Source organism: Xyrauchen texanus, chromosome 11 (assembly GCF_025860055.1).
Source record: "Xyrauchen texanus isolate HMW12.3.18 chromosome 11, RBS_HiC_50CHRs, whole genome shotgun sequence".
Classification (NCBI taxonomy): domain Eukaryota; kingdom Metazoa; phylum Chordata; class Actinopteri; order Cypriniformes; family Catostomidae; genus Xyrauchen; species Xyrauchen texanus.
The window spans coordinates 24,965,139-24,976,777 of NC_068286.1; the positions used below are offsets into that span (position 1 = coordinate 24,965,139).

General features: G+C 43.8%; 1 protein-coding gene across 1 annotated transcript; it reads right to left on the bottom strand.

The window, feature by feature from the left end:
• Window positions 1-652: 652 nt before the first annotated feature.
• LOC127651335 (uncharacterized) lies at window positions 653-6,412 on the bottom strand. Its single transcript, XM_052137112.1, has 8 exons — window positions 6,203-6,412; window positions 5,919-6,087; window positions 4,918-5,616; window positions 4,368-4,835; window positions 2,394-2,486; window positions 2,138-2,211; window positions 1,992-2,035; window positions 653-784 (listed from the first exon to the last, which is right to left on the bottom strand). The coding sequence occupies exons 2-7, from the start codon at window positions 6,031-6,033 to the stop codon at window positions 2,009-2,011; spliced, it is 1,476 nt and encodes a 491-aa protein (XP_051993072.1). The 5' UTR covers window positions 6,034-6,087; window positions 6,203-6,412; the 3' UTR covers window positions 653-784; window positions 1,992-2,008.
• Between the last annotated feature and the right edge of the window lie 5,227 nt (window positions 6,413-11,639).

Consider the following 11,639-nt stretch of genomic DNA (forward strand, 5'->3'; position numbering starts at 1 on the left):
GGTCTCTCACACCAAAGGCATTTGTCTTATCCATTGCGCATACAAATGAATGCTTTTTTGTTTTTTGTTGTATTTTTAATCCGATTCATCGATTAATAATCGACAGATTAATCGATTATTAAAATAATCGTTAGTTGCAGCCCTACGACGCTGCTATCGCCTAGCATAGCTGTGGCCCCAGATTCCACATAAGACTCTCCCTTGCGATTTCGCTCAGTCTGATTGATCAAACCCCCGCCCACTACATGCGTTGCATCTGAGGTTGATTTGCTGATCAACACATTATTCCGTGGCAGCGGGAGAAACTAATGTTGACAAAGTGAGGAGTTACGATCGGTCTGCTATGTTTAATTTTGAAATCTACCAGATCTTCTGTGCATTTAACTTCCTGTGTGGTGCGATCTCATTGATGGGTTTTGACGCATCATGGCCCCACGAAGAAGAAGAAGTCCTTTTAGCTTGCTTGTAGGTATTACTCCTCGATCACGATCTATCTATCTATCTATCTATCTATCTATCTATCTATCTATCTATCTATCTATCTATCTATCTATCTATCTATCTATCTATGTGTGAAGGAGAGAGATGAGCTGTCAAGCTTTTACAAACACAGCATGTGTTCTCTGGTTTGCTACAAAGTGGGAGTCTTTCAGGCTTTTGAATTTGTTTTAATATACTGTATAACAACATACACATAGCTTATGGAACAAAACAATGGGATTGAACATTTCCTTAATTCGTGGTGTTCTCCTCTGTCACCCACTGTGGCGGCCAAGTTTTCCCACTGTAATAAAAAGAGAATGTTATTAATTTAGGTCTTGACATCAGCCATGAATTAAAAACAATAACATTCAAAACAAACATGACAAGGTTAAGGGTAAGTGATGAACAGCAAGCCACCTTCATTCAGTAGGTTTGTAAACTTACAGTAACCTGATAACAGTAAATTACCTGCCTATGGTAATATTTTGGTTAAGGTTTGAATATGCATTACCTACGGTGTAGCCATTTATTTGAAATCATATACCTCTGCTCTGAAGGTATCCATTGTAAAAGACCTCTGCAATTTGCTGCACAATAATAGTCTTGAAAATTTGGTCATAAAAGACCTCCCAAGTCTTTGGACTTTTGTAAATGCCTTTAACCAATGTGTTACTTTAGCATCACAATGTCAACATCTAATCAAAATTCAATGTAAAGAAAAAGGAAATCCTTGCTCAGAATAAATTGGTGATTATGTCCAACATATGTCTCTCCATTATGGCAGTCAGGTTTATCTGTCGTAAGCACCACATAACTGATAAAATACACAAACACTGTAAAACGTGAACTAAAAGCTCAGTGCCAAAAATTGTCCGCCCTCTTACGGGCCTGATGTGATAGCACATTTTGATAAATTAAACTCAGTCTCAGTTATTTGCTTTGCGTAGTAGATCTCCGTTCCCTTGCGCCGCTTATCGTGTATGTTTAAACTTTAGGCAGCATGCAACATGATAATTTAGTTTTGATTCTAAACAATTAATCCATCCAGTTAATCTCATGGTACCCACATGCACCAAATTATAATTCATTTAGATTTTAGCAAGAGTTTTGCACAAAATAAATTAAAGGCAAGCTACATATAGATGGCTATCCCAAATACAACCCGTTCAGTTAAGTGGCTGAAGCAATTATGGATGTTAAATGGACTTGCACTTATATAGTGCTTTTATACTTTCTGGGACCACTCAAAGCACTTTTACAATGTTCATCACTACCACCCTTTTACACACACATTCATACAGCACTGTTTGCAAACAGGCTTTGGAGATTGGATTCCCACGTATTCACACACACCCAATGACACACTGGGGGGAAAGTGTGGGCTCAGTGTCTTGCCCAAGGACACTGAGCCACAGCTGCCCACAAATACAAGCCAAGGCTATTACTTTAAGTTTTGAAGTACTAAGAATTAGGCTATTCCAATCAAAACTATGACAAATTGTACATACCAGAGTGAACAGGGCTCCTATTCCACCAACTTCATTTGGATCCCCTGAAAAAACAACAAAGTTGGGGGGTTAAGGGGTTTCCAGTTGGGGTGCTGCAATTCCACTACACTAGTACATCTAAGACTTTTAATTATTGTAAAGCTAACCTTCTGTATTTTGCAGCGGATCACCCTCTTCACTGGGTAGTAAGGTTCCCCTTCTAGGATCTCATGGTTACATTCTGAAAGAGCAAAAAAAGTATGAGTTTGACCTCATACATCTTCATCAATGTATTAAAAATGATTTTGACAGGCAATACATGATATATTTATGACTTAAGTATATCTGGCTAAGGCTAAATAATCACTGTATTTGAAGTCTGATTTGAAATGGTGAAATGTAAATCTAGGAACACTTAATAACCTTTGGGTGATTTTTTCCCCCTCAGTTTCTTCCTTGTAGACATCTCTGAGGCTGCAGAATTCTTCTGCTTCTTTTTATTTTTTGCAGACATATCTGTTGAGATTAAGGAAATGTATCTGTGACGAGCTGTTATTACAATGAATCCTGGTCTAAATACCTTTATTCCAATAACAAATATATAATGTCACATTACAATTGGAAAGATATAGATTGTAATCTTTTGCAGGGCACTCATTGAAATACATGGAAATTGTTTAACCATATGCTGTATGATCACTTCTTCGCTCTACCAAGGGTTATAGACTACAATATGTACAAACAGGTGACCAATTGAAGGAAAAGCCTGGAAGATGAGGGGAAAAACAATGAATGTAGTTCCTCCTACACATATTACCTTTAATCTATAATCTCAATATTGATGGGAGATGTGTCTTCCAGACTGATAATGCTTCAATTCACAGGGCACAGGGTCTCACAGAATGATTTACTAAGTATGAAGATTCTGTCAATCTGATTCAATGGGTTTTACAAACCCTAATTCCAATGAAGCTGGGTCAACTGTAAAACTAAAATAAAAATACAACGATTTGCAAATCACTTTCAACCTATATTAAATTGAATACTCTACAAAGACAAGACATTTAATCTTCAAACTGAAAAACTTTATTGTTTTTTGCTAATATTAACTCATTTTGAATTTGAGGCCTGCAACATACTCCTCAAAACCTGGGACAGGATCAAGACTGGGAATGTTTGGAACATTCAGGTGAACAGGTTCATTGGAAACACGTGAGTGTCATGATTGTGCATAAAAGGGGCATCCCCGGAATGGAGAATGGAAGAAGGATGACTTGCTTGTGAATGACTGAGCCATCTGGGGATGCTATGAGACGGTGGGAATCACTACTGTAAAGGATATTAACGTGGGCTCAGGAACAGTTTGTCCCTACTACAAGTGCTACGAGTGCTGTCCACATTTAAAATAGTTTTTGGAAATCACGGACATCGTGTTCCTCGGGATAAAGAGGAAAAAGACCTCCCAGACTGTTATCAGCGCTATGTTCAAAAGCCATGGCAGTATGTTAGTGTCTATAGCATACCCATGCCCCATGACATTCAAAATGAGTGAATCTTTGCAAACAAACAATAAAGCTTTTCAGTTTGAACATTAAATATCTTGTCTTCGGTGTATATTCATTGAATATAGGAACTTCACTGGAATAGGGGTTTGTATGATCATCAGGGGCCTAATTTGTAAAAGTATAAACACATATAAACAAACTGAGAAATAAGAAACTGATTATGATGACAGAAATCCACGCTCCCCACAGAATATGAAAGCTTGCTAAGTTACACCATATTTTGAGTTGATTATTATTTTTTAACAGAAACCAGCATAGGACGTGAATTGTTACAGCCATGTATTTTGATGTGTGTGTGTGTGTGCACATACTTAGCTTGTCCATATACACAGTAGACTGAAGTGAATTCTATACAGCTAAAAATGAGGCACCAAACACCTACAGCAGACTTTGGATGTGCAACAGTGCTCTCCATCATCATCAGTTCCTACATAGATTGAAGCTGTTCTGGTGGCATATTGTGGCCGATACCACCTCAGTAATTCACTAGCCAAAAGTTTGTTTTTGCTTCAGCATCTGTCAATCATCCTGTCAGAATTTTGAAACGTTATATTTCCCTTTAGTAATATTTGAAAGGCAAGTTATCCAGACCTACATATTAGTAGTTACTGGTATAACACCTCAGAAGTCACCTCACACTAATCAGTCACTTGTATTTTTTTTTTTTTTATTGAAATACATTTCTTCATTTAGAGTATTATTTTCATTAATACAGAGTAAATGTTTAACATGGTTATCATGTATACCATGATTAAACAACATATGAAAAAGAAACACGACTAGCAATTGAATCATGATTTATATGCTATTTGAAAATATCAGCAGAACTTACCGCGTTTCTGCTGAAGTGGTTCAGTGATGGGAAGGATGGGAGGAGGCCTGGTGGTGGGCTGGATGGGAGGAGGACTGGTGGTGGACTGGATGAGAGGAGGACTGGGGGTGGACTGGATGGGAGGAGGCCTGGTGGTGGACTGGATGGTGGACTGGATGAGAGGAGGACTGGGGTTGGACTGGATGGGAGGAGGCCTGGTGGTGGACTGGATGAGAGGAGGACTGGGGGTGGACTGGATGGGAGGAGGCCTGGTGGTGGACTGGATGGTGGACTGGATGAGAGTAGGACTGGGGGTGGACTGGATGGGAGGAGGCCTGGTGGTGGACAGGATGGTGGACTGGATGAGAGGAGGACTGGGGTTGGACTGGATGGGAGGAGGCCTGGTGGTGGACTGGATGGTGGACTGGATGAGAGGAGGACTGGGGGTGGACTGGATGGGGGAGGCCTGGTGGTGGACTGGATGGTGGACTGGATGAGAGTAGGACTGGGGGTGGACTGGATGGGAGGAGGCCTGGTGGTGGGCTGGATGGGACGAGGACTGGTGGTGGACTGGATGGTGGACTGGATGAGAGGAGGACTGGGGGTGGACTGGATGGGAGGAGGCCTGGTGGTGGACTGGATGGTGGACTGGATGAGAGGAGGACTGGGGGTGGACTGGATGGGGGAGGCCTGGTGGTGGACTGGATGGTGGACTGGATGAGAGGAGGACTGGGGGTGGACTGGATGGGAGGAGGCCTGGTGGTGGACTGGATGGTGGACTGGATGAGAGGAGGACTGGGGGTGGACTGGATGGGGGGAGGCCTGGTGGTGGACTGGATGGTGGACTGGATGAGAGGAGGACTGGGGGTGGACTGGATGGGAGGAGGCCTGGTGGTGGACTGGATGGTGGACTGGATGAGAGTAGGACTGGGGGTGGACTGGATGGGAGGAGGCCTGGTGGTGGGCTGGATGGGACGAGGACTGGTGGTGGACTGGATGGTGGACTGGATGAGAGGAGGACTGGGGGTGGACTGGATGGGAGGAGGCCTGGTGGTGGACTGGATGGTGGACTGGATGAGAGGAGGACTGGGGGTGGACTGGATGGGGGGAGGCCTGGTGGTGGACTGGATGGTGGACTGGATGAGAGGAGGACTGGGGGTGGACTGGATGGGAGGAGGCCTGGTGGTGGGCTGGATGGTGGATTGGATGGGAGGAGTGGTGGTGGGCTGGATGGGAGGAGGTCTGGTGGTGGGCTCCTGGTTAGTACAACCTCAATGGTACAAAAAAAGGAAATTATTCACCTCCTGTAATAAGAACAAATGTCTCCTTTTTTCTAGCAGTGACTGTGCTCGATAAGGAAACGTCCAGTACATTTGTCTTTTGTATTCTTCTGTCTATAAATGCTGCCCTATGGACTCTATGCTCTCTGTAGAACTGAGGCGAGGCTGATTTTGTACTCTAGTGCAATGACACTATGACAGTGGTACCAAGAAAATTCCCAACTGTAATTGCTGTGTCTGTGCCACATTTATTTTTGTGGAGTAAGATTTTAAATAAATCGCACACACTTACCATTAATTAACAGTTCATAGAGAGCCTTCATCCTGTCAAGGCATTTTTCAGAATGGTCTGACAGCTGCCATTTTGGCTGGAGGACTTGTGCGGACCAGGTTTTCTGCTTCTTCATTTTCTTTCCAATGAAGACTATGGCCTTGTACCCCAATGTGTTTAGCTTTTCCACCTGAAAATAAAGATATATATTATATAATATATACAGAAATATAAGCAATTATAAATGACTGAAACATTGTGGGCTGTAATTATGTAAATAATAACTACAGACGTTAAACACATACCAAGACAGATGCCTCATCAATAACATGAGAGGTGGTTTGGTTTTTGTTTTTGTTTTTCAACCATGTCTCCTTTCTGGCCTCAAATTTCTGAGGTTTTTTTTGCCAGTCTTTGCTTTCTTGGCTGTACTGACTGGCAAAATTTGCAGGTCTTGGTGGCCACACCAATAGCTGATTTGCAGCTCACGCAGGTTGTTGTTGTTGACCCTTGTGGCATCTTAAAATTAGAATATAAAACAATCAACATTTAATAACCAAAGTGACAAAGGAACTGCATTATTTAAGTGTTACATTACAAATGTTTGTAATTTGGCCTTCTTCAGCATTATCAGTAGTGTCAGACTTCAACAGTCAATGTGTGTTTCATATTTTCAAACACGATACAGCACGAGATATCGTTAATATCTATATAGATTATTTTGCATTTAAATGACTACATTTCTGCCCTTGAGCCGCGTGTCAGCTGTTGCAGTGTATTGTAGGATTTGTAGTATGAGTGAGTGGTGGGAGTGCGATTTACTGCGGGCCATTAATAAGTTCCAAGTTGATTTCTGTTTTAATCTAGGTATTATATTGTATTTTTTGTGTGTATTTTACCACTTGTCTTATAGCTCCTATCTCATTTTGATTCTGCTGCAGTGACATGTGAATGGAATCAATAAAGTTTTCAACTTATCATATCATTCTGACCTCGGTTATCACATTGCCGCCCAACTGCAGCTAACGTTAAATGCGGTGGCTAATATAATGCTGGATAACCCCTATGTCATTGGACACATCCCTATAAATTCATGGTGATAAATAATTAAATTAATTTAATTTCGTGTATTCATTACCTACCTTTGAGGATGTACAGTATGAATGGTGGTGGCGGAGAGAGCGGACACCCCCCTCACGAACATGTCAATCTGCTTACCTCTGTGCCTCTGTGATAGGGCAAACCACGTGTCAATCAGCTACCTCTCGCAGCTAGTACGTTGCCCACACGTAAAAACGTGATTCCACTTTTGTGACACTGTTACATTTAAATAGTGGCGCGCTCCATTGTAAACTTCATTCCATTTCAAAGGTCTACCATAACCTGAACCCAAAGACCACTGTCTATGTTTATATGCATATTATAATCTGCGATTTTTTAAATAATATGTTTATTTCATTGTAGGCTATATTTCCAGCAGGGTGCCTGGCTGCAGCTGAGGTTATGACATCCAAAAAGGTCTCAGGCTCCTTAAATACTAGTTAACCATCATGCCATCCAATAAAGCACTGCACACACTTTTTTTTTTCAACTCAAATCTAACTATATGACATTAGATGCATTGTGTAGCCTATTTGCTGTGGCATATATAAATGACTTTGGCATATTTGAATGACTGTGTTAGGTCATCCTGGCATAAAAACCATCCAAAATCATAAAGATAAAAAAATTCTCAAACAATCCTCATTTTGATCATTATTTACACACAATTTCTCCAATCCTGTCTGTATTTGTGAGAAGTGGCGCTGTCCTGAGTTGAAAGATAGCCTACTTTACGGCTTTATTATCAAGTAAATAGGTGTGTATGTTCGTGTCGGCCGCTGACCATTTCCTAAGGTTCTGAAATGCAAACATTTTTTCACTCCTTTTTTTTTTTTTTTTAAAGGGCGTGCGCCCATGTGGAAAACATAAATCGGCGCCTATGCACACACACACTGAAATGGAGAGGTTCAATTATAGACTAATTTTAATGGATGTGAAACGCAGCAGGCAGTCGGTCAGAACTGTATGAGTTGACGCTTGGTTGAACAGACACACTAAGCAGGTTCAAGCTTCACTTGTTTACTGAAGAGCTGGTAGCTTTACATATGGGTATGTATGTGTGTGGTTCTATAACAAATCAAACAAAGAAATAAACATTAATATACATAAACATTATACATAACATAAACATTATTAACAGCATTCAGGCTATATACAATCCCATTAAGGAAGTCCTATCAGACAGAATAATTATTCTATACATCGCCACAAGAAGGCGCTAATAACACGTAAATGGGTTAACTAGGCATGCCACATGCCCAGAATAAGACACTGATCACTGCGTGATAATAATCATCTCCAAAGTATCCGTACAACCAATAATAACATAATGTCTAATACATAAACATAAAGTAATATACAGAAACTCCGAATAGGAAGTAATACAGGCCGATCTATACTAATCGGCTACCGCTCACACTGATGAACATAGACTGAACAGTTTCTGAATACTAATGGAACAAATATGGAAATATGAACTTACTTGGCATATACGCACACAGCGACTCAATGTATATGTATACCAGCTGAATAATCGTCGAACATAACAGATTAACTATACTGAAACATCAAGCATTTTCACTAACATCTGTGATGCCTCTTCTCTCTCCCTCACAGTTCGCCTCAGCACGAATGTCACTATAGCAACCTTGTGCGCTGTGATTGGTCGAAATCGTCCAGGACATTTAAGGGCATCCAGGCCTTTTGTACAGCCGCCCCCGAATTCAAGAACTGAATTCGATCATCTCGAAAAGGTCTATATTTTGTCCTGGTCATCCTCAGGTAGAGCTGGAAGCTAGATGAGGCGAGCCGCGATCCGTGTATAAGTCCTACCCTTGACATCTACACTGGCTGTCCGGACCCGCCCATCAGCGCCTGGAAACACCTGGGTGATCCTGCCTACTGGCCAGAGAGCACGAGGAAGTTGGGGGTCGACAATCATGACCACATCTCCACTCTCCAACGACTTCTTCTCGGTCCTCCACTTCTGGCGTGCTTGGAGACTAGGTAAGTAGTACTTGAGGAAATGTCTCCAAAAATGATCAGCCAATAGTTGGCTGTGGCGCCAGCGTCTGCGACTCAGGATCTCGGACTCTTGGTAGACTACCTGAGGTAAGGATGCGTCTCGACGGCCGATTAGGAAGCAGTATGGGGTTATTGGATCAGGGTCAGCCACGTCCGAGGAGGTATACCCAAGGGGCTTTGAGTTGAGAATACCTTCGACCTCTACCAGAACTGTTCTTAGGACTTCCTCAGTGACAGTCTGAGCCCCAATGGTCACTCTGAGGGCTGTTTTAATCGAGCGGATCTCTCTCTCCCAGCAACCGCCGAAGTGAGGGGCGCCTGGTGGGTTGTAAACAAACTTTATCTGCTGGCTGGCGAGGTGACTCTGTAGCTCATCTTGGAGGGTGGCGAAAGAGTCATCTAATTCCCGCTCCCCTCCCTTAAAGTTGGTGCCTTGGTCGCTCAACAGCTCGTAAGGCTTCCCTCGGCGTGCAATGAACTGCCGTAGAGACATCAAGAATGAATCAGAGTCCATACTGGTGAGAAAATCGAGATGGACTGCCCTGATGGTCATACACTTGAAGATTATGCCCCACCTCTTCTCGTTACGGCGGCCAATCTTAATTATGAAAGGGCCGAAACAGTCCATGCCAGTCGAGTAGAAGGCCGGACGGAAATATCTCTGTCTGGTCAGGCGTAGGTCGACCATGAGGGGAATTTCTGGATGACCTTTCCATTTTCTACACTCTGTACACTGGCGCTGGTATCGGCGGACAGCTTCTCGGCCTCTCAGAATCCAGTATGTCCTTCTGATCTCTGTGAACAGTCTCTCTGTTCCGGGGTGACGCAGTCTCTCATCATAATCCTTGATAATTAGCTCTGTAGTAGGATGTCGAGGGTCGAGGACCACCGGATGAGCAACATCCGCTTCTAGTACCTCACAGAGTCAGAGACGGCCTCCTACACAAATCAATCCAGCAGCAGTGTCAAGCTCAGGGGAGAGTGAAACCAGTCTGCTTGTGGCTGACACTGGTTTGCCTGACTTTAGAAGCTTCAGCTCATCGGGAAAGGACTCTGATTGAGCTTGGCGAAGGACTGCTTGTTGAACGTCTCTTTGGAGATCAGCACTGGAGGTGTAGGCCGCCCCGTGAAGCTTCTGCCCATAGGCGTTCAGGCACTCTGACAGCGTGTTATAGTGTGGTGACTGAAGTAAGTGTGCAGTTGAGGTCACTAACCCAGAGAAGGCTGACTGTCTTAACTCACTGCTCGGCTCTTCAAACGACAGAGAGGGCTGTCCGGGCCAACTATCAGGTGGCAGCTTGAGGAATGCCGGTCCCTGGCTCCACCGACTCCCTGTAGCAAGGTCACGAAGAGGCTTGCCTCGCGTGATGTCATCCGCTGGGTTGTCTGCGGATCTGACATAGCGCCAGGTGGACGAATCTGTTATTTCTTGGATCTCTGCCACCCGTGTTCCTACGAACACCTTGTAACGACATGAACTGGAAGTAAGCCATGTGAGCACGGTGGTGGAGTCTGACCAGAGCGTGGTGGAGTGAATGAGAATTGTAAGCTCTGTAGTCAGGAGTTGAGAGAGTTGTGCTCCAGTAAGAGCAGCACACAGCTCTAAGCGGGGTATAGATTGCTGCTTGCGGGGTGCAACGCGGGATCTGGCAAACCTTCTTTGTCTTCTGTCCGCAGATAGGCCACGGAACCATATGCCTGCTCAGATGCATCACAGAAAACGTGGATGTCGTATCTGCAGGACAGGTGATCCATCTGTGAGCTGACATAGCATCGGGGTAAGGATATCTTCTCTAGTCCACTCAACTCTTTCTCCCACTCGAACCATAAAGTAAGGAGTTCCTCAGGTAACTGCGGATCATACCAGTCGCGCTTTTTATCCCATAATCGCTGTACCAATATCTTCGCCCTGGTGGTGTAAGGGACAATATAACCGAGGGGGTCATATTGGCTGACCAGTACATGGTAGATGCTGCGCATTGTCACAGTGGAGCAACGGCTAGCTCGGTGCTTGTAATGTAGGGTGTCATACTGACAATGCCAGTGTAATCTGAGCATAGACTCATGGACGTCTTGTTGGCTTTGACTAAGCCAGAAGTCGCAGGTATTGGATCTCGATTCAGCAGGGAGGTGAGTAATCACTGATGGGCAATTGCTGGCCCATTGTCGAAGCTCAAAGCCTCCGGTGGATAAGAGAGAACATAGTTGATCAACTAGGTTTCGGGCCTCTCGGGGGGAGTGAAGACTATGTAGACAATTATCAACATAGAATGATCTCTCAAATACCTCTCTGACTGGGTCTCCAGACTGGCTGTGATCTATGACGTGCCTCTGAAGGGCGTAAGTGGCACAGCAGGGACTGCGTGTGGTACCAAAGGGGAGGACTTGCCACTGGTACACGTCAGGGGGTTGTTCTGGCTTCAAGTCACGCCACAGGAATCTGAGTAAGGGCATGTCATCAGGGAGCAGTCTCACCTGGTGAAACATACCTCGAATATCACTGCTTATGGCTAACGGATGCTCTCGAAAGCGGAGCAGAACTGCTAACAGTGATGAGCCTAGCGTGGGTCCTGGAAGGAGAAACTCATTAAGGCTGTGACCTTCATATTGGAAGGA

Bases quoted from the DNA above. Each gene is read 5' to 3' on its own strand.
- LOC127651335 (XM_052137112.1), bottom strand. From the start codon at position 6,033: ATGAAGAAGCAGAAAACCTGGTCCGCACAAGTCCTCCAGCCAAAATGG. The intron at 5,617-5,918 runs GTAAGTGTGTGC...TGTACCATTGAG, and splicing joins CTATGAACTGTTAATTAATG to GTTGTACTAACCAGGAGCCC. The intron at 2,036-2,137 runs GTTAGCTTTACA...TTGTTTTTTCAG, and splicing joins TCCGCTGCAAAATACAGAAG to GGGATCCAAATGAAGTTGGT.